The sequence below is a fragment of the Corythoichthys intestinalis genome, chromosome 16, assembly GCF_030265065.1.
Source record: "Corythoichthys intestinalis isolate RoL2023-P3 chromosome 16, ASM3026506v1, whole genome shotgun sequence".
In the NCBI taxonomy this organism is placed as follows: domain Eukaryota; kingdom Metazoa; phylum Chordata; class Actinopteri; order Syngnathiformes; family Syngnathidae; genus Corythoichthys; species Corythoichthys intestinalis.
Window position 1 is genome coordinate 35,717,398 of NC_080410.1, and position 22,865 is coordinate 35,740,262.

The 22,865-nt window shown below is 39.4% G+C and overlaps 5 protein-coding genes across 5 annotated transcripts in view; 2 read left to right on the plus strand and 3 right to left on the minus strand.

Annotated features, from left to right (window-relative positions):
- Nucleotides 1–7,850, minus strand: part of LOC130932171 (60S ribosomal protein L3-like) — a 10,866-nt gene extending 3,016 nt beyond the window's left edge. Inside the window, exons 1-6 of the mRNA XM_057861634.1 lie at nucleotides 7,446–7,850; nucleotides 7,345–7,372; nucleotides 7,056–7,248; nucleotides 6,781–6,949; nucleotides 6,574–6,709; nucleotides 643–829 (exon numbers count right to left, since the gene is read on the minus strand). Coding sequence (XP_057717617.1) covers nucleotides 643–829; nucleotides 6,574–6,709; nucleotides 6,781–6,949; nucleotides 7,056–7,248; nucleotides 7,345–7,372; nucleotides 7,446–7,576 — 844 coding nt within the window. The 5' untranslated portion in view covers nucleotides 7,577–7,850. The remainder of the gene's footprint in view (nucleotides 1–642; nucleotides 830–6,573; nucleotides 6,710–6,780; nucleotides 6,950–7,055; nucleotides 7,249–7,344; nucleotides 7,373–7,445) is intronic.
- A 1,903-nt stretch (nucleotides 7,851–9,753) lies between these two features.
- On the plus strand, nucleotides 9,754–15,001 carry ndufb10 (NADH:ubiquinone oxidoreductase subunit B10). The gene is made up of 4 exons (XM_057817980.1): nucleotides 9,754–9,980; nucleotides 10,352–10,490; nucleotides 12,619–12,758; nucleotides 12,844–15,001. Exons 1-4 carry the CDS (start codon nucleotides 9,833–9,835, stop codon nucleotides 12,933–12,935), a joined length of 519 nt encoding a protein of 172 aa, XP_057673963.1. The 5' UTR covers nucleotides 9,754–9,832; the 3' UTR covers nucleotides 12,936–15,001.
- On the minus strand, nucleotides 14,126–18,525 carry rps2 (ribosomal protein S2). The gene is made up of 7 exons (XM_057817979.1): nucleotides 18,459–18,525; nucleotides 18,061–18,198; nucleotides 17,882–17,971; nucleotides 15,164–15,271; nucleotides 14,759–15,092; nucleotides 14,400–14,491; nucleotides 14,126–14,256 (listed from the first exon to the last, which is right to left on the minus strand). Exons 2-7 carry the CDS (start codon nucleotides 18,193–18,195, stop codon nucleotides 14,176–14,178), a joined length of 840 nt encoding a protein of 279 aa, XP_057673962.1. The 5' UTR covers nucleotides 18,196–18,198; nucleotides 18,459–18,525; the 3' UTR covers nucleotides 14,126–14,175.
- Nucleotides 18,526–19,379: 854 nt separating this feature from the next.
- rnf151 (ring finger protein 151) lies at nucleotides 19,380–22,539 on the minus strand. Its single transcript, XM_057817223.1, has 5 exons — nucleotides 22,292–22,539; nucleotides 22,095–22,211; nucleotides 21,579–21,748; nucleotides 21,411–21,507; nucleotides 19,380–20,817 (listed from the first exon to the last, which is right to left on the minus strand). The coding sequence occupies exons 2-5, from the start codon at nucleotides 22,095–22,097 to the stop codon at nucleotides 20,356–20,358; spliced, it is 732 nt and encodes a 243-aa protein (XP_057673206.1). The 5' UTR covers nucleotides 22,098–22,211; nucleotides 22,292–22,539; the 3' UTR covers nucleotides 19,380–20,355.
- Nucleotides 22,540–22,622: 83 nt separating this feature from the next.
- The window catches only part of tbl3 (transducin beta like 3), a 38,441-nt gene continuing 38,198 nt past the window's right edge, over nucleotides 22,623–22,865 (plus strand). The window contains exon 1 of the mRNA XM_057817769.1: nucleotides 22,623–22,784. Coding sequence (XP_057673752.1) covers nucleotides 22,753–22,784 — 32 coding nt within the window. The 5' untranslated portion in view covers nucleotides 22,623–22,752. The remainder of the gene's footprint in view (nucleotides 22,785–22,865) is intronic.

A 22,865-nucleotide genomic window follows, 5' to 3' on the forward strand; every position in this document is an offset into this window, starting at 1 on the left:
CGAAATGGCATTAGGCTTTCTTGTTGAAGGATTCAATTTGCTTAGCAACTGGGAGCATCCACAACACTGTGTTTTGTTAAGGCCACATTAAAGCTAGCCATGAGTGCTTTGACAGATTTAAAAAGACCAAGTTGCTATGCCAGGGCTACAGCTTGACAACGGTTAGCTCCAAGTTCATAAAGCACTTTGTAATTGTAGAGATCTGGCTTTTAACGGGCGGCCCGCCCACACTTCTTCACAGAGCGAGACCGAGACACCCCGTCTAAACCAGGTGTCTTCTGACCGCCCTCGCCAGTCTGGCAGGCCGCCGCACCGGACCTCGAGCCCAGCCCAGCGGCAGGACCTCAGACGAACACCCGGGTTCCTCGAGCGTTCCATGAAGTGAAGTGTTTTTGTGTTTTCAGACTGGCTGTGAAAACACTAGTGGGACTTGTCACTTGGTTACAACTTTGTGTGCTCATGTAAATTTGGTTAATAAAGAGATTTTGGATCAATTAAATTTTTCTGTTTAACGTCTGTCTGTATAAATGGACACCTGCAGCTTATATGTGTATTTTTCCCCATAAATGTTATTCAATTTTGGGTGCAATGGCTTATAATGCAGAACTTACAATATGGATTTTGAGCCGATTTCCGTCTAACCTTTAAAACCGTGACCCTTTGTAACCCCGATGACATCGATCAACTCATCCTGGTGGAAAACAGAGGACACAGGCACAGCTTGCTCCAAACGCTCCTTCGCCCAATCGACCTTTTCCGAAATGCTGCCCCCGTTCAACTGCACCTCCAGAATGTGAGCCTTCTTCTGTTTTAGGGGTAGCAATCGCATCTGAAAATGAAGATCAGCTTTGAGCTCTCAGTGATAAAGGCACGAGCTCCCATCAGTTCTTAAAAGTGCAGCTCGATCGTGTTACCAAGCTGAACCTTTCGCACACTGTTATAAGCGGTCTTGGCTTACCTTCACCTGACGGGCTGCCAAAATGATAGTTTTCCCCTGGCAAAGTCTGACAAGTTCTGCTCTAAAAAATATTTTTAAACTGTCACTTGAAACAGCAGCTGCTCTCAGTGACCAAAGTTGTTTTGCACAAAGCAGCTGGGAGATGTGACATCTAATCCTTCTATTGCATGCGGTCAGGTGGATGTTGCCCTTTTTGCTGCAGTACAACCTTATAGATGGTCCCTTTGTGGATTCACGGTCCCTTCTCAAGGTTTCTTTTTTTTCCCCGAATGTGTTTTTTTTCCCCTTGCCCAATTGGGGGGAGTGGGTTAGATCAGGGGATTTCTTTATTGATCAGCAGTGGTATGAAAAAGTATCTGAACCTTTTGGAATTTCTCAGATTTCTGCATAAAAATCTCCATCAAATGTGATCTGATCCTTTTCAAAATCACACAGATGTAAAAACTAGGGCTGTCAAATGATTAAAAAATTTTATCGAGTTAATTACAGCTTAAAAATTAATTGATCGTAATTAATCATAATTAATCGCAATTCAAACCATCTATAAAATATGCCATATTTTTCTGTAAATTATTGTTGGAATGGAAAGATAAGACACAAGATGGATATATACATTCAACATACGGTACATAAGTACTGTACTTGTTTATCATAACAATAAATCAACAAGACGGCATTAACATTATTAACATTCTGTTAAAGCGATCCATGGATAGAAAGACTTGTAGTGCTTAAAAAAGAATGGTTAGTACAAGTTATAGAAATTTTATATTACAACCTCTCTTAAATGTTTTCGCTTTAATAAAATTTGTAAAATTTTCAATCAAAAAATAAACTAGTAGCCCACCATTGTTGATGTCAATAATTACACAATGCTCATGGGTGCTTAAGCCCATAAAATCAGTCGCACCCAAGCGCCAGCAGAGGGCGACAAAACTCCAAAAAAACACAAGTAAATGGTGTTATACTTATATAGCACTTTTCCACCTTTCAAGGCGCTCAAAGCACTTTATACTATCTCGCCATCCACCTACTGGTGACACAGCACCAGGAGCAACGTGGGGTTCAGTGTCTTGCTCAAGGACACTTAGACGAGTTCATCAGGGAATGGAACCCACAACCTCTGGGTTGGGGGACAACAACTCTACGACTGAGTCACGCCACCAAGTAACAGGTGGACATTGCACTGTGCTGTCATTTTAATCTGTATGAGCGGGGCATGTGCGTTAATTGCGTCAAATATTTTAACGTGATTAATTTAAAAAATTAATTACCGTCTGTTAACGCGATAATTTTGACAGCCCTAGTGAAAACAGTTTTAAAACCACCCAAACATTTATAGGTTTTCAGATTTTAATAAGGATAGTATGCAAACAATGAGAGAAGGGGGAAAAAGAAGGAAGTGAATCATCACATTTAATATTTTGTGGCTCCCCTTTGGCAGTAAAAACTTCAACCAGACGCTCCCTGTAGCTGCAGATCAGTGGCACATCGATCCAGACTAATCTTGGCCCATTGTTCTCTACAAAACTGCTGTAGTGCTGTCACATTCCTGGGATGTCTGGCACGAATCGCTGTCTTTAGTTCATGCCACAACATCTCAATGGGGTTCAAGTCTGGACTTTGACTTAGCCACTCCAGAACATATTTTGTTCTTCTTAAACCATTCTGAAGTTGATATACTTCTGTGTTTTGGATCATTGTCTTGTTGCAGCATCCATCCTCATTTTAGCTTCAACTGTCCAACAGACGGCCTCAGCTTTTCCTGCAAAACATCCTGATAAACTTTTGAAGTCATTCTTCCATTAATGATTGCAAGTTGTCCAGGCCCTGGGTTAGCAATACAGCCCCACATCATGATGTTCCCTCTACCATGCTTCACGGTGGGGATAATGTGTTGATGTTGGTGAGCTGTTCCATTTTTTCTCAGTACATGACATTGTGTGTTACTCCAAAACAATTCAACTTTGATTTCATCAGTCCACATAATATTTTGCCAATACTTCTGTGGAGTGTCCAAGTGCCTTTTTGCGAATATTAAACGAGCAACAGAGTTTTATTTAGACAGCAGTGGGTTCCTCCGTGGAGTCCTCCCATGAACACAATTCTTGGCTATAGTTTTATATATAGTAGGGCTGTCAAAATTATCGCGTTAACGCGCGGTAATTAATTTTTTAAATTAATCACGTTAAAATATTTGACGCAATTAACGCACATGTCCCGCTCAGACAGTATTCTGCCTTTTGGTAAGTTTTACAGCAAGGGTTTTTGTGCTGTCTAACAGCGAACTCTTGTGGTTGGTTTATTGCTTTCTTGCCAGTTCAATATGGCTGCACGACGTCTCGGGCTGACGCCTACGTGGTAATGTTGTGCTTATATGATCCTTGGACAGGATTTGTCCGTAAGTATGGTTGTTGTAAAGAATGTACATATTATGTTAGTAAGCGAAATGTTATATTTTTTGTATGAGACGCTTTTTGTTTATGTTTAGTGAACCTGTATAGCGTGCTAAGCTAACGTTGTTGCTAATGCAATGCTTGTGTACTTTTTTTTTTTTTTTAGTTTTACTACGGTCTAAAGAGGACAATGGTTTGAGGCCATTTTATTAATAAATCAGATGAAAAAGGAAGAAGTCTGATTATTAAGGCGTCGTTCACTAGCTTTGGAAAAAGTAGACGCTTCGGACAGTTCGGAGTGAGGACAGCATAGACAGATTTAAATGACAGTAGAGTGAAATGCCCACTACAGTCCGTATGTATTGTATGTTGAATGTATATATCCATCTTGTGTCTTATCTTTCCATTCCAACCATTTATTTTACAGAATATATTTATATAATTTACAGAAAAAATATGGCATATTTTATAGATGGTTTGAATTGCGATTAATTGCGATTAATTACGATTAATTAATTTTTAAGCTGTAATTAACTCAATTAAAAATTGTAATCGTTTGACAGCCCTAATATATAGTTGTTGTGTGCACAGAGATATTGGACTGTGCCAGTGATTTCTGTAAGTCTTTAGTAGACACTCTAGGGTTCTATTTTACCTCTCTGAGTATTCTGCGCTGAACTCTTGCCGTCATCTTTGGTGGAAGTCCACTCCTTGGTAGAGAAAAAATAGTGCCAAACTCTCTCCATTTGAGGACAACTTCACTGACTGTTGATTGATGAACATCCAGACTTTTAGAGATGGTTTTGTATCCTTTCCAAGCTTAATACAAATCAATAATCCTTGATTGCAGGTCTTCAGAAAGCTCTTTTGACCGAGATGCACATCAGACAATGCTTCTCATCAAGACAATTCATAACAGGTGTGTGTTTTATAGTAGGCAGGGCAGCTTTAAACCACTAATCAGTGATTGGGCACACACCTGACTTAAATTGTTTGGTAAAAATTGGTTTCAATTGCCCTTTCAGTCACCTTAGGCAGGGGGTTCACTTACTTATCCCCCCCCCCCTTCTGCCATTGTTTGCATACTATCCTCAGGAAAATATGAAAACCTATAAATGTTTGTGTGGTTTTAGTCAAAGCAGCCACTGTTTTTACATCCGTGTGATTTTGACAAAGATCAGATCACATTTGATGGTGATTTTATGCAGAAATGTGAGAAATTCCAAAAGGTTCAGATACTTTTTCATCCCACTCTATGTATTGTTTTATTTGAAATATTGATTCAAAATGAAATAAGGTTTAATTACATTTATTTTATGATTTTATAATTGTTATTCTTTTACTGTTATTTATATATTTTATGTAATATTAATCAAAATGATAATATGGGGTTTAGATCAGGTGATGACCATTAATGGTCTTTATTTTTTATTCTTTATATATACGCTATACAGTATATTCAGAGTTAAATGCAATTTTAGTACTCATTTATTTTATGATTTTACAATTATTAACACTTCTCGCTGTTGTTTATTGATTTCGTAATGATATGAATTAAAATTGGTGGCACGGTGGTTGACTGGTTAACACATCCGCCTCACAGTTCTGAGCTCATGGGTTCAATCCCTGGCTCCAGCCTTCCTCTGTGGAGTTTGCATGTTCTCCCCTTGCCTGCATGGGGTTTCTCCGGGTATTCCCAAAAACATGCATTGTAGGTTGATTGAACACTCTAAATTGTGTATAGGTGTGAGTGTGTGCATGATTGGTTGTTCGTCTCCTCATATACATTTTGGCAATGCATTAAGAAAAAAATGAATGAAACTCGGACGAATATATACATTCAACATACAGTACATAAGTACTGTATTTGTTTATTATGATAATAAATCCGAAAGATGGCATTTACATTTTTAACATTCTTTCTGTAAGAGGGATCCACGGATAGAAAGACTTGTGACTTTGTATATTGTGACTAAATATTGCCATCTAGTGTATTTGTTGAGCTTTCAGTAAATGATACTGTGGCCATCCCAAATGCATGATGGGAAATGGAGCCATGACTGTGCGTCGTGCTACCAATTGATATATCTTCTCTGCGTTGGGAAATAACATAAGGTGTTAAGACAATGATCAATTGCCACCTTGCTTCCCCACATTGCTTCCCATGATAATTCTAATCATAGGGAGAGGGATTGCAAGGCTTCAGCCAATTAAAAAAAGGCTCCAAAGGCTGCCAGAATTCACTCTACTCATTCTGCGCTGTCTATTATCTCTCTACATAGGTAAAACGGCGCCATGACAGATTGAGCGCGACAATGAGTGAGAGGGTCGTGCAGCGCATGCATTAATTGCGTTAAATATTTTAACGTGACACATTTTTTAAAAAACTTATTGCCGCCGTTATCGGGATAAATTTGAAAACCGTACCTTAAGCCTAAAACTAAAGACTCTGGATGAGTGTAACATTATGTCTGTAACGTTAAATACAATTAGAAAACGATTTAATTAAAATATATATACTGTATATATACAGTATATATTAAAAAAAGGCACGGCCAATATTTTTTTGCTGATTCCGATACTTTGAAAATGACGTGATTGATCGGGACATCTCTAATTATTATATCATTTCGCATGTAATTTTGGTGTTTTGGAGTGACACTGATGGTTTGGTAAACTTGTTAGCATGTTCTTTATGCTAAAGTTATCTGAATAACTCTTAATAGGTATGTTACGTTAACATACAGGCCATGTTCGCATTTCGTTGTTCATGCATCATGTAACATTATATCGTATTGTACACTTATTCAGCATGTGGTCTCTATTGTATTTTTATTTTTAAATTGCCTTTCAAATTGACATATGTGTTCGATGTGTTGGATTTTATCAAGTAAATTTCCCCCCAAAATGCGACTTATACTCAGGTGCGACTTATAGTCTGAAAAATACGGTAATAATTTAATAAAACAGTGTTACTCATTTATTTGATGATTTAATACTCTTTTATTGTTATTTTATATGATAGTAGTGATTCATATGATTTGAATTGACCATTGCTTAATCAGTCGATCCATATTGATGTATTGTTACACTCCAATTGACTAACACATTGACTGCAAACGATCGCTGCCATCCCTCCCAGTCCAAATGAATCGCAAGTCTATCGCCGTCAATAGCTGTGAAACATTAAGTTTTGTAATCGAAATTACTTTATCTTACCTGAGAGTGAACAATAACCCGAATGACTGAACAATATTTTTTCATCTGAGTAAAATCCTTGTCCAGCGCTTTCTTTCCTGCTTCATCTTGCCACTTTTTACTGTATTTAGTGAAAGCTTTCTTCTTGCTCTTGTGCCTGAAACAAATAGAAACATACAATATATCAATTAGGTATAGCTAATTTTTTGTCAATCTCTTGACAGGTACCAATTTTTGTAGAATCTCCGCTTGCACTCATCGCTGATATGCTCAGCAAAGATGGTCTTGAAAGCGCGCAGACCCCGCACGGTACGGATGTAGCCGACAACTCCAACCACCATGAGCGGGGGGGTCTCGATTACAGTAACTGCCTCCACTTCTTCACGTTTTGATTGCTCTGCGAAAGATTAGCACGAGGCTTTTCAAAAGTGCGGTTCAAGAATAATCCTTGATCAAAATCTGTATTTCTCACACAGGTTGTACTATTTGTCATCTGAACATACTGAGACCAACGCGGTGCACCTCTCTGAGGGTGTGGGTCATGCCGGCCTTGTATCCCAGGAAAGCAGTGAGGTGCACGGGTTTGCCGGGGTCATCTTTAGGCCACGAACGGACTCTGCCTCTGTGCTTCTTGCTACGTTTATGAGGGAGAAAACCCAAGTGTCCGTGGCGTGGTGCATGGAATTTACGATGTGACTAGAAAGGGCAGAACCCACAGACAAGTTAGTGTAAAATTCAGATCGAAAAAAAAAACAGACCGAAAAAAAAACAGACAACACAAAGACCACTTACCATGTTTGCACACGCTGACCGGGTTGAGCTATAAGAAGAACCGCAGGAAGGTACAAAGCGTGTGGCTCTAATTTGGTCACTGAGGAGCCGGGTTCACTTACCAACAAAGAACTCTTTGCCAAAGTGATGAAGATGGGAGGGAGGGAGCACTCAAAGGTTTAAGGTGGTGCAGCACTACTGGAGAGGAACAATTTAGCCAAGAATGGAGTGGAGAGAGAGGCAGCAAGTTCATCACTTAAGCCACTTTCAGATATGCCCTAAAGTTCTCTAATGTGATAGTGTGCAAGGGGACAGACAACACAAAGGATGAACGACGAGAAATTTCTAAGATCTCTGATAATAGACAAAGTATCCTCTCAACCAGGGGTGTCAAATGTACGGAAGCAGCCGGCCAGGGGGTCCAATCCGGCCCCCGGTGATGATCTGTCTGACAGGCACGTTGTAGCTCATTCATACTGTACATACAAAATCACATGCTTTTATTTTGACATTGATGCCGTAAAACTGTAGATTTGTGTGATTGAGTGCGAGCACTACTGCACTTAGCTCACTTTCGTGTCTGCAGTTACAATTTGTTGATTTGCTTCCTCCCAGTCAAAATGGAGTCAACGTCTAGCACCATCAATGACGGCCAATGATATAACAAGGAGGTGACCCAAAAATGCCCCAAAACCAACAGGAAGGGACACCAAATCAACAGGAAATAACCCTGATATTCCCTAAAATCAACACGAAATGATCCAAAATGTACAGGAAGTGACTCATAAGTATCTCAAAATACATAAATATGACGCAAAATCACAAATTTCCTTCCATTGAGAACAATAGACGTCCAATTTACTTATACCAGGAGGACTAGCTGTGAATGCTCATCTTCCAGTACCATTGGCGGCGCTCAACGTCCAATCCATTTTGACTGGGAGTAGCGAATGAACACCGATGTGTTAACTTATTCGGCCAAAAATAAAGTAGTCTGGCCTTCATGAGATCTAATTGCCATATATGTGGCCTGTGTACCAAAATGAGTTTGACACCCCTGGTTTAAACAAACAAATAAATAAAAATAACACCACTGACAAGTCGAGTGCAGCCTTGTTGTGACATCCTTTATGCCCATCATTTGCTGCCAGCCCCTCTCAGTCATAATGGATTGACCATCCATCTACGTCAATGGCAGCCAGTAAGTTAACTCCCAGTGAGCCAAAAAGTTTGAAACATTTTACCAGAATATATTTCATAGTAAAAATATTATCTTCACTGCATTATGATGATAGGGGTACTGGTTTGGACTAAGTACATACATTGTGTTTATCATTATCACAGTAAATATTTATATAGTTTTTAAAAATCCATCCGGACATCTATAATCCAACTGTAACAAAAGGATAAGGAAGTCCTTTGTATATTTTTACTTGGTGTATGTTGGAATAAAATAAAACTAATAAAACTACAGAGGTAGATTTGTGTCTTTATTTTTCAATTAAAAAAAAAGTTGCTTCAATCAAAACCTGACAATAACGTACCGTACGAATGCTATTTTTAAGACCGTGACGTCGCATCGTAAAGTGGAAGTGGGACATTATAGCCGTGCCCTCGACTACAAACCATTATATTTCTGTTAGTTTTATCCGGTAATCTTTCAAAAACGAACATGCCGATCAAGCACTGCTGATATGGAACTTGTAGAAACGACTCTAGACATTACGAAATATGAAGGATGTTTTCTTCATACGTTTCCCGAAAACAAAAACTCGAGGAAAAAACGCCGTTGAATTTAGTGCGACGCCGTAGGTGTAGACACTTGTCACTCAAAAATGTCTGACCAATAGGGAAGCGCAATATTTGTGCCAAAACGACACCCCGCCCCGAAAAAAAAAGAAAAAAAAGTCACTGCAAATCGTAAATAAAAAACTTCAATTGTTGTTTTTTGACTGAATTATAAGGACAAATATTGTCTACCCAACATATGGCCCAAACACAAAACAATTACTTCAATCTAAAACGTTGTTTCAAACAAAAAATGTCACTTCTATCAAAGAAAACATTTTCAATCAAAGAAAAATTGTACTAAAATGGATTTTTTGGAGTCTCAAATATATTTTTGCATTCATTTTTTCTTCTATTCTTTTACTTAATCAAAGCGACGTTGTTTTTTTGTTTTTGATTGAAGATAACTTTTAGAGAGAGAGAGAAAAAAAAATCAACCTCCATAGTTGTTTAGATTCTTTGCTGACATCTGTTGGCTGTTCAATTTATAACACTTTACACAGAAAACAAATATCATGTAAAATTCTGTATTTAAAATATTCCACGCATAATAATTGTAAATAACAAAAAATGAACGATAGTAAGAGGCTACGTTGTATATAAAATAAAATATACGTCTCACTGATCTCGAGGTCGCAATGACATCGTTCCTACTGCGCATGCACCCCGAGAGGAGAACCGTCGAGGTCGAATTGTAGGATTTCTCACTAAACAAGGTAGAATGCCGTCCGATTTTGATAAGGACGCCTATCCGGAGCCTCCTCGACAGACTCCGGTCGTGGACAAAAAGACGGCTCTGCCAAACCCAGCTCTCATTTTGTCTAAACTCTTCTACTACTCCGTGGACTTGCCTGTCACCACATTTAGAGGTAACCGAGGCTAACACGGCTAGCTACGTGCTAGCACAACAACCGGTACCGATAAATCTAATAAACTACGAATTAAACATATTCTCTTGCATTTTGAAGTATGACACGAATTACTATTTCATTTTCAGTTTAAATTGATTTTTAAAAAATAATTATTCATTTCGGCATTTTTATCCCATGATGCATTGCGCTCATTAGTTGTGTGAAAAATAATAGAGCAAAACCGCACATCATGAATAACCTTTTCTTTTTCTCTACACAAATCAGCTAATTTCCAATATATTTCGAATTTAGGGACAAGAAAATGAGGTTCTGGACACTGATTTTGTGTTTTTATTACTTCAAATATGATTCCCCCCCCCATATTCTAGAGGTTGTTGAGAGCATTCAGGCAAAAAACAAGTCTGTCTACTACCATCAGAAGTTCCGCCGCGTTCCCGACCTGACGCAGTGCGAATATGGGGATTACCTGTGTTACTACGAAGCAGAGATGCAGTGGAGGAGAGACTAGTAAGACAATTTCTTGAGATCTATCAATATTATACAATAAAAACATGGGGGCCGGCCCAGGCCATTTGGGGGCCCAGTGGTGCCCTCAGGGGGTGGCCAGGGGTGGCCACGGCTTCCCCTATAGACCCTACTCACCTACGTCACAGAATGACGTGTCGCTGTATCCGGCCGCCATATTGTCCGTCATTTTTTAGCCCTATTCTCAATGGTTTCAATTAGTCGTGCAATTTATAGAGCAATTCATGGAAGCCCCGGTGTTATCTGACGCTGTAAACTCATTGGATGCATTGCATAAAAGGCGTTATGTGGAAAAGCTTCAGTTTATCCATTCGCCAGATCCATATTTGATGCCTAAATCGATGTTTTTCGACCCGCTGTCTTCGCCGTCTCTGCCTGACATCTGCTACCCTGATATTTACAACTATCTTGTCCACACAAAATCAGCCTATTCTCACGAAAGTTTGAAAAACTTTAAGAGCTTGGAGGCTTATAAATACTTTGTTGCTGGTTGGGTGAAACAGGTCCTCGTCCACGAAAATTCGGCAGGAATCTATCTTGTGCTCGGGGAGGTGAGTTACGAAATTTTCAATTCAAAATCTTTTGTTCTTGCTAACATCCACTGTCAAGTCAAATGTATTTCATGTCATTTGTCAATGGACCTAGGGCTTTTAATGTTTATGTGGTTTAGCGATAGCACTCTCACTACATACATATATAATATGTAATAAATATGAAGTGCGATAGTACTACTCCAGATTGTCCCTAGTTGAATTTATTTTTTGGCTTTTGACCTCAATAGTGAAATTGTAAATTAATTGTATGACAACTGTCTTATTATCCCCTTACAATTATATATTTTCAGGTAGTTCATTCACAACGTCTGAGTGTATGTTGTCGGCGATTAGCCTAGCAATGATCTTAATTGTGGTTGTCAGCCCAAAACCCTCTAAATATATATTAAATGCATCTTACCAGATATAAAATGACTACTACACAATCTGTGGTAATCGTTTGGAGCCCAGTTTTCTCCTCGAATTGCAGCAGCCCATCTCGCTCTCCTCTCCGCGTCTCTCGGAATCCGGTAGAACTTCAAGTCTCTCCGTCTATCTTCTCTGTTATTGCAACCGACCGCCACACACACCTTCACCATTTTGATTATTAATGTTAACGAGCAGAAAAACACGCCATAATAGGAGGAATTTACGTAGTGGTAATGCATGAACAGTGACGAAGTTGACGGACAATATGGTGCGGAGGAGTGGTTGTGATGTCATGTGAGTAGGGTCTATAAATTTGTTGGCCACCCCGCTTACCAGTATATCGTTAGATTGTTGTAGCATCTGTTATGCATTTCATCCCAAATGCATATCTGCCAGCACTTGCTTTTCCCCAGTAATTGTTTTGTTTTGTTAAATGTACACCTTATGCCTAATATATACATAACACAATAAAACAGAATTGTTGTGGAACTCAAAATGTTGACTGGACAGTTATGGACTATGCACATTAAATCATTAGTAACATCAAATATTACACAATACACCAAAGTATATCAGTAGCCGTGTCCTTAAGTCTTTCTGATAGTTTTCCCCTGACCTTTTTACTGCAATAATATAATGAAAACCTGAAATTATGGCTTTTAGTTTTGGTGTGCCACCCCAAGATTTTAAGTGGCCCCATCTGGCCACCCCTATGAAAAATTTCTGGAGGCGCCACAGTGGGGGCCCTAAGCAAAATAATGCAAAGGGGCCCATATTTTTGGCCCACCATTTCGTCACAGTGTACTGTGAAACCCATACATGCAATCCAACCCATAAGTCCATATTTTGTATATTAATCAGATTTTGTTGCACTGCATACTTCAAACTTCTCCCCCCAAATGATTGTCAGTACTTACAGTAGATAGTGCCAAACCTTTTTCTAAAAGAGGAAAGAAATTTTTATTTTTTAAGCTTGTAATCAAGTATCAAAACTCACCAGTCCAATAAAGCAAACTGTAGTAAACAAAATAGAATATAAATTAAACAATTGCCAGATTGGGGGCCCCCTAGTGGTCAGGGGCCCTAAGCAGCTGCATAGTCTGCTTATAGGCTGGGCCGGCCCTGATTGTATTACTGTCCACCATCAGCAAAGTGGATCAGGAGATCGTTAAGGTGATCCAGGAGCGATTGCGGGCCTGCCAGCAGAGAGAAGGGCACAGCTACAAGCAGAACTGTTCTAAGGAGATTGAACAGTTTGATGAGGTTTCCAAAAACTACACGTCACGCTGTAAGTTTTGCACGCCTTTGTTCCACCTTCCTAAATGACATTTATAACTGGCTTTTTACCTTGGTTATTAAATGTGCTTTTCCAGATGGTGATCTAGGAGCATACGCCAGTGGCAGGAAATGTCTCATGAAGCAAAAAGAAAGGATGATGGAAGCAGCTCAGAAACAAAATGATTAAACGGTCCTCTTGCCTATCCTGTGTCATAGTTGTAAAATAAAGTGTTTAAATCAATGTCTTTTTTATTAACTAGTGTACAAACATGCCATCTTTTAAAGTTTCAGTATTTTCATTCATAAATATATAACTAATCGATTGCCACCGGTGTTGTGCCGAAAAATAGCCGCCCCGCGTGAAATGTCCCGCCTGACGGGAGTGCTTATTTATAACGCTTTTTGAGGTGAAAACAAAGGTTTTCATGGACGCATTACAGTAATGGATTTACGACTGTAAAATCAGTTTTAAATACACAAAAAACTAGTACTGTATTTTAGTAACAAATCTTGGACTGGGCCACATAACCATCTTTAAAAAGAAATGTATTAGTGTACAGGTTTCGACAACTATATCCCAATGACAATCACACAGGTATAACAGTGCAAGCAGAGTAAAATAATGCTTATTAACAGTACAAGTTTTATTAGTTCAAGCAGAGAAATAATATTCACAGTACAAGATAAGCTCAGAGAAATATTCACGGTACAAGAAAGTAGTCTCCTTGTCCATCGATTGGCAAGAAAAAGTTTGTACGAGTGATGTGTGGGCACTCCCCTCAGGGGGGACATTTCACGCGGGACAGCTATTTTTCGGCACAACACCGGCAGCAATACACATTGATATTGAGTGGGAGGCATTCACTGCTAGCCCCTAGTTTAATTTTTTGGGGATGTCAGTGGCATCCAGGAGTTACCCAGAAGTTTTTATTACTAGTGACATGCAAAAATTTGGTCACGGTTCTTAGAAACAGCCAGTGTGCCCGTTTCTATAACAGGAGCAACCTTTGATTTGAGGAGACTTGTGTGTGCGCATTTGAATAATTGTAACGAGTGAAGTACTACTTATGTTCTTTTGACTAGGAGGGGCAAATAAATTTTGACCAGTTTAAGTGAAATATAAAGCCAATTTGCAAATATTTACCAGTGCATTTAAAAAAAAAGTGCATTTGTGAAATTGATTACGTCATTATTAAAAAGCCAAGTTTTCTCAGCTATGTGTTAAATTGTTTAAAAAAAAAAAAAAAAAAAGCCATACGAGCTTGAGTTCGTACATCATACATTGTCAGCCATCAGTATCCGGGATAAAGCCACTATATTTTGGGCTGTTCATTTTGCACTTTGTGTGTTTATCTACGAAATGAGCAACAAACACCATGATGTTTTCCCCAGAACATTTATTTTAACAGTTCTGCTGCACAAAAAGTTTAGGAAGTTGCCGCCTGGACAGCTTGGCCTCTCGGCACTGACACTCTGGTGTGAGTCTTGGCCAGATGGTCGGTGAACTCCTGAAACAAATACAATAAGCAGGCCGTTAACATTAACTAAGTTTGAAATTCTACTATTCCCATAGATACTTGTCTTCTGGCTAAATCTTTCATTTAATTGCTTAGAAAATGAATGTACTGAGGTGTTCCCCCTCATTCCTGACCTGGTAAGGAGACTTGGTGAAGACAGTCTCCTTCCAGAGATCTGGTGTAAGGTAGCTGTAAGTCTTGGAGATGGCGTCGAATGTAGCCTTGGCTGTTGGAGAGGGAACAGTTCAAACATTGTTGGAAAGGTTTCACTGCAATGTCTTGTTTAGAGAGAACATGTTGAGCGCCAGTAAGAGGAGCAGAAGAAACCACCGCGAGTTATTCTGCCACAAATGACTTACAACACTCATTTCTGTATCTCCAGTTAACGACAACAACACCATAGGCAAAGGTGAAGCTGAGCAGAGTAGGAGAAAACACCCAGGCAAAGCAGAGCTTTAAGAATTATTGTCCCAAGAGATAAGTAAACATTTACCAAAGTTGCCGAGGGTGGCGGTGCAGCCCCTAGCGGAGGTGTAGCAGTCGTCGATTCCGGCCATCATCAGCAGTTTCTTGGGCACGGGAGCGGACACTATACCGGTACCGCGAGGCGCTGGAATGAGTCGCACCAGGACGGAGCCGCAGCGGCCCGTCACTTTGCAGGGCACTGTGTGGGGCTTGCCGATCTTGTTCCCCCAGTACCCTCGTCTGACGGGCACGATAGACAGCTTGGCCAGGATGATGGCGCCTCGGATGGCGGTAGCCACCTCCTTGGAGCACTTCACTCCCAGACCCACATGGCCGTTGTAGTCGCCAATGGCGACGAAGGCCTGGGAAGAAGAGCCGAGCTCACATCTGGAACACCACCGAGATGCAAAATAATGAAGGGAGGGTGGCTCACCTTGAACCTGGTGCGCTGACCGGCTCTGGTCTGCTTCTGGACGGGCATGATCTTCAAAACCTCATCTTTCAGACCGGAACCCAAGAAGAAGTCAATGATTTCAGACTCCTGTAAAGGGACAGCACATGTAAATTTGTAATTGAAGTGCCAAATATTTCAGCAATTTCCAAGTTGTTTTTTCTTCCCCCTTAATTGGTCAATTGCTCTAGGCTTTACATTTTAACTAGAAATTAGCACAGTAACCAAAAGTAACCGAAATTTTCCAACAATAAGGTACACCGGATGAGTTAAGTGCACCACTAGGTACATTAGTGCATCCACGTACAGCATTTGTTACTTAGGTTTTAACTTTGTAACAGTTTTATTTCTTCATTTATCATTTGTTTTACTTATGAGTCTGATAAATGAGTCTTAATTGCTTTACTAGAGAAGTTCATCATTAATCCCAACCTCTACTTTCAAAAGTCTCTACATTTTCAGGTTACGACAAATCTAAACGGGAAAATATTTCCTCTTGTGATGAAAGAAAATTCAGGTTACAAGAGGCAAAAATACAAGGCAAAACTGTAAAAGATGCATATGTACTTCTTGATTTTCACTGTCACGCAATAAGATCCTGCTGTCCTATTGGTCATAATCTTTCCCATCATGCCTCACTAATGGGATTCTGCTTTCCCCTATTGTTGATGACATTTCAATTTGGGTGTCTCAGTATGATGACATGCAAAAGCGCGATGGTGTTATTATTGCGGGTGGACGTCTGAGCCAAAAGAGCACAAGTTTTGCGCTTTAGTCTCACAAAGAGACTAAAGGCTGAGTTATACTTCCGCGTCAGACCTACGCCGTCAAGGAAGAACCGAGTTACGACCCTACGCCGTAGCCTGACGCGCGCCTCTCGAATTTTCTAACCTTCGCGTCCCGTAGATGTGTATGACGTGGCGAAAACGGACTGTGATTGGTCCGCTCAGACTGTTGTTTCCGGTTTAGCGCCAAATCATTACCATACATACAACATACCATTGTAGAATAGAATCAAACATTATTTTCTACACGCAAAAATGGACCAAGCCGACGGGAGTATCATCGAAGAGCAAGTCTCGTCAAGACATTATTGATATTGCCAAATGGCAAGGTCGGCGATTGGGAAAAAAAAAAAAAAAAAATGGAAGAACCACCGAGACGTGTGTTCGGAATCGAGTGGCCACACGAAACGATGACACAGTCGGCCAAAAACTGCCGACTTTTTATTACTTTATGTCGTATTTTTGGTTGGTGCACTTCATCATTTATTGTGTACATATGTTTGCTGTGAGTCTGTGACTTATTTACGTGCCACACTTCAAGTATATGAAGAATAAAGCACAGATTTGGTGTCAGAAGAGTTGTTTTGATCTTTCATTTTTGAAGTGGGAGGGATGGCAGCAAATGAACATTCGTTCATTCGCTGCCATCCCTCCCACTTCAAACGGATTGAACGTCTATGGCCGTCAGTGGCAGCCATTGCCAGACAATGAGGTAATTTTGGGCCATTTAAGGTCATTTACCTGTTGATGTTCAGTTACTTCCTGTTGATTTTGGGGTATTTTATGGGTCACTTCCTGTTTATTTTGAGCTACAGAACAGGAAGTGACCCGGGAATCACCCAAATGAATAGTCAGTCAGTGACAAACTCAACAGGCCTGTAAATGCCCTAAAATGAACAGCAAGTGACCTGTAAATGCCCTAAAAATCGGACAGAATGACAATGCTCTGGTTTCGGATGAACGAACGCTCCCAGTCCCAGTCTAAATGGAATGGGCGTCGTACACCGTCAATGTAGCCTAAGAGTTAACTGAGACACTAATATGGTGGAAGATTTTGGTAGCAACTTGTTGGTTCCTTGTTACTTTTTTTCAACATTGACACATTTTTTAAAACGTCATCTCGATCCTTGGCAGGGGCATATCGCTAACCTTTTGGGATACAAAGTATCATGATATATCACTATTTCGATATTTTGACACACCCCTAATTACAGGTATTAACTGTTAGGTTAGGTATATTGAATGTTTCATATGTGTTTAGCTGTTTTATTCCGGTTTTACCCAGATTATAAATATTTAGTGTGGCATTTTAGTGCTTGGAAAAGATTAGGGCATTTCCACAGAAAACGCGTCTACTTACGGAATTTTCGGGCTACAAGACTACTTCAAGAACCAATTATGTTGTAATTAAATGTACCGCTTTATAAAGTATGCTGGATCATAAGGCACACTGTCAATTTTTGAGAAAGAATGAGAATTTTCAGTGTGCCTGATAGTCGCAAAAATATGGTCTGCCTTAAGAAAAGTTGGGCTATGAATAAAGTGTAACTCCGTTACTGTTCTACAAAGCAAAGGCAGATTTTTTTCAAAAAGATTATCATGGCTTTTATCAAAGACTAAAGAAAATGTACATTTGCTTGTTTAAATTAAAAACATACAATTAAAGTGTTTAGTTTTTGCAGTTTTATGTTTATTTTTAAAAGATTTCTAACTAATAAAACTTAAAATATGGGGCTTAAGCCTTCGCATGTGTAGTTATAAATTATGACTGCTCATTAATTGACTCGTTGGTTACCATTTACAACAAAAGACATCCAATCCGTTATAATCATATGGACGGAAACGACCACTCACTAGAACTAATTTTACCTCACCAGAACTAATTTTACATCTCAAAACAATTCCACAAACTCACCTTAATGGGCAGCGAGTAAAGGTAAATCTCCTCCAAGGACTTAATCTTCATATCCTTAACCAGGCGGCCCAGCTTGGTAACAGGCACCCACTAAGTGATAAGGTCAATTTGATTAATAATGAGAATGTAATTCACCGGTAATGTGTATTTTAAATAGCCGACTAAGCAGCTCCACTCACCTCCTTGTCTTCGGCCTTGCCACCCCGAGCACCGCGGCCTCTGCCACGGCCTCTGCCTCGTCCACGGCCCCGACCGCGGCCACCAGGGCCGAAACCTCCACGGAAACCTCCTCTACCACCGGCGTCGTCCGCCATTTGCTGTCGGATAAAACATCGCACGTGAGAGAAAAATAATTCAGAACGACTTTACAGTACACAGGAGCACAATTCTCCGCCATTTCGGGAACAATGAAGCGCAATTGTGTCAAAAAATATGACAAAATACATTAATATAGACAGTTTAACCAAATAATAACTTTCTACGTGACATTGTATGAACTGGTGATAGTATTAGAAGCAGGATGATTTTGATTTTAAAGGATTTTAGATTTCAAATGTGTACATGCTGTTAGACTTACGTGATCGTTATTACAGGAAGAAGGCCAGAGAACAGGCCGGAGAAGCTTTTATTCACATGAAACATCGCGATATTTTGATAGAACATCCCGTCACATATTGCCCCTAGTGGCAATCTTACAGTACAGCGAAATTTACAGATTTGCCGTTAGATCACATAGCACGATACTGTAGTACAGAAATCTTTAAATTCTTATTAAATTAAAATTATTAATTTAATAAAATTAAAATTTAATTAAAATTAAATTCTCTTTTTAAAAATGGGGAAAAGAGTGTTAATATTTTTTATCCATATTATTTTCAACACGATTCAGCATATCATAAAATATTAATATATGATGTTTTAAACAATGGCAGAATACATTTTTTTTTCCAAGTAAAGACTTTTTTAATAAAAAGAATAATACACTGCTTATCTCTATGTTGAGATATTTTTCTTTTAATGGATGAAAATCAATCTGTCGTTGTGAATGTTTTCATATTAAGGTGTTTTTCCAAATATAGACATCATTTTCTTTTACATATTTGTTATAAACAAGAAATAATGAAATAATTAAAAAGTCATTTATATTAACACTTTTTAGGTTATTTGCGTACCCAAAATGCGCGTTTGAGTACTGTATTATTTGGACTATAAGCTGCTTTTTTTTCTTGCCGTTTGTACCCTGTGGCTTTTATAACGAAGCGGCTTATTTATGGATTTTTTGGGGGGGGGGGCAAACCAGCGTCATGTTTTCTTGTTAAAAATAAAAAAAATGGATTAGACATATTTGAAAAGAAAGGCTTTCCAAATTTTGCCATGATATAGCTCTCAGCCACTACACTTGCACCGATAAAGCTTGCCAGAAACTTGTCAGACTTGGTCAAAAACTCAGGATTTTATTGATGAATATTGCATCATCTAATACTATATGCTGCGACAAAAGAACAATTTTAAATGAATGGGTATCCACTATTTGCTACAACAAAAGAATGCAATGCTAGCGTTGATTAGCCGTTTTCAACTGGCACTTGGAAGACTTTATTGCAAAAGTATTTAACAACAAAGCTGCTATATAAGGGCTAGTGCTAGCCGTTAACAGTTTTAAAGAGGATTTCATCCACTTTTAAGTTTAGAAGGCAAGGTAAAGTGGATCATATATCTTTGTTGTGACCTTTTTTCCAAAGTTTGCTTTTATGCATTCAGACAATACGAGTTGATGCGTGTGTATTTAGGTAATGAAGATATTTTTGTTCAAAAATTTTTGTGTAACATCTATGTAAATATCCAATGTTGAGACATGGACACCTGCGGTTTATAGTCAGATAGGGCATATATTTGGATTTATTTCTAAATTTTTCTGAAATTTGGCCGGTGCGGTTCACAACCCATTGTGCTTTATAGTCCATAAATTACGGTACACTGGTCAACAACAAAAATTGTTGCATTGATGCAAACGCTTCTTCTCATGTAAGTTTGGGGTGCTGAATTCAAATCTGACCATATTTTTTTCTGTAAGCTTTGTGCAAAATTATTGCAAAGAAATATTTGTAAGTGGGTATAGAGTGGGCACTTCATAAATAATCACATTTTGGGTCATGTTAATATGTTAATATTTTGGCCTACGTGACCCAAAGTGTGCTGTCCACGTATGTGGAAATCAGGTCTTTATGCGGTGTTTTTTTTTTTTTTTTTTTAAATTACCAAAAACAGTCTCTTGTCCTACAAAGCTATAACATCTGTTACTTTCCAATTTAATTCCAGGAACAACAGTCATCCATTTAGCAATCTTTTTTTTTAAATTGACAATTTCAAACAGCAACAATGTTACAAATCCACTCCAGTTAATGTGATCATCAACCTACCAGCACATCACAACACACAACATCAATGAAATGAACAACTTTAGAAACACGACGTCAGCCCACACTGCTAAGTCTCGACTGTGTGGTTCTGGAGCTTCCCTCACCCAAGTCCTCATCCACCTTATGCAGCTCGTCCATGGCCTGCAGACTCTCACATATCAGCCCTATTTGCCTCTTCATGTGCGCCATGGCGTTCTGCATCCTTCTCATCTTCCTCTGCAGGGCGGCGGCGATAGCGGCGTGGTTTCTGCTCTTGGCTTGGTACTGCTGCTTGAGCTGCAGGTAGCAGTTGTGCTGATCCCGCGTGCGGTGAGAGAGCACCGTGCCGCAGCCCATACGGCATGGCTGGCGCCAGTGCTCGCAGTGGTGGGCGTGGGTCTCCAGGTCACGACGGAGGAGCTGCGCCCGGCACCCAGGATACGGGCAGGGGACCAGCTCGAACAAGCAGCTCAGGCTGTGGCAGTACTGTTCTGAGAGGGAAAATGTGGCCTTGCAGCCTCGGATCTCATTCTTACACTGGAAAACACAGGGAATAATCAATATTACGTGACAATTATACGGATAAATAGTTGTCATTTTTTTCTAAAACTATTGACTCAAAATATGCTTATCTCAAATCATCTTTCCTCATTGACATGAATAGAAATTCCATCAATGCATTCCATCCTTGTCTCCAATAACCATCCTTTTTTATTTTTAAACTCATTGGCTCCAATTGACGGCAATAGACATAGACATTCAATTTATTGGAACTGGTAGGGGCTGGCAGTGAAACATGATCATTCATTCGTGAATCAGTTGGCCAAGTATAAAGATACTGTAATAACATAATTATATAGAATGTAAAGTAAATCAAGATGAATTCATTGTAGCTTCTTATGGTATGCGTCAATTGGCCATTGGGGGGCAGTGTAATAGAGTGACCAAGACAGAAACCAAGAAAACTTTCACAACTACTGTGCTTCACTAAAATTTCAGTAATAGTTGTTTTCTAATAAGGATAAATAATATAAACTTTGTGGTTACATGTTTAAATAACTTTATACACCTAAATTGTGAGTGAATTACAGCAAGTAAATGCTCCATAGCAATCTTTTTCTAATACCTACCTTCACCTTCATGCGTCCTATGGACTTGCTCAGTTTGAACATGACGAAGATCATGCATGAGTTAATTGGCTTTCGGCAGCACGGGCAGGTCTCCTGTCTATCAAGGACAGACAACAGTGATAAATGGTGGCATTGAAAAAATTGACAGCCCTCGGCATTCACTTGTACCTCTTGAGCCACTGCAAAATACATTTCTTGCAGAAGATGTGGTGGCACGCCGCTCGAACGGGACATCGCAGGACCCCCTGGCATATGGTACAGATGAGGTCGTAGTCCGGGGTGTCCACAAATTGCTCCACGTCGTAGCCGCCGCTTTGCGATGACACCTCTGCATCTGTCTGTATTGAAAACAAATTGAATTAATATTTGGTTTACTATCACTTGTTCTTTTTAGATTGCCAAAATAAAGACAAGACAAAACGAAATTTTTCTGGAAAAGTGTATCAACCGTCAGTGTCACTTTAATACACGTTTTACACATGTAACCTACACTTAATTATGACACACATGTAATATATGTGTAAAAAATGTAATATATTTTACACACTTTGCTAGAATAGATGAGTGTCTCAAGAAACACTATAACGACAAAATGATAAATTTTAAATCTATTTTGATCGAAGAATATGATGAAAATGTCATCAATTAATGACTTGTTTTAAAAGAAATCTCTTTCCCACTTACCATGATGTTCCCTTTCGCACTTGGTTTCCATTCCAGGAGAGCGACTTGACTCCATATCGTCACAGCGTTGCGTTCACACCCGTGTTATCGTGACAAAACACGCATACGTGAACATTCCTGACAAAACATGAGGGAGGAACCATACATACATACAAATGACAACAGTGAACAGTCAATGGTAACTTGCTGGCCCTCACTTTACTGCAGCGCGTCCTTTCTGTTCTAGCATCAGGCAAACTTTGTGCGGTACCCGAATGTCCCAAGTTGTACAATGGAAAAAAATTCTGGAACGTTGGAGAAGTCAAATAAACCGGAGACTATTGTCGCGGAATTCAAACTTATAAAAACTATTTGATACTGTATAATGTTAATTAACAATTTTAACAACAACCTTGCCATATCAATTAAATGCTATAAGGTGACCACGCATATATGTTAGTAAACAATTGAGTGGCGCTTGAATATGACGTAGAGGTACCAACCACATCTAGCCAATCAGCAGTGTGTTCTGTAATGAGGTACAATTCTCGCGCCTCGCCTATCAACATGTGTGTAAGATGTGTTGACTGGAGCCAACGTGCTCACTAAAAAAAGATTATCAATTTGACTTAAAGGTTATTGACAAAGTGCACGCGGGGTTGTCTGTGTCTCAAGCATAATGGCAAATATCAACTTTCATTTCAAAACAAAGTAAGTGTGACTCCCGTCGCTAAACTGTACCATAAATCGACAAGTCAAGCTAGGCTAATTGTGGCAACACATCATTGACCG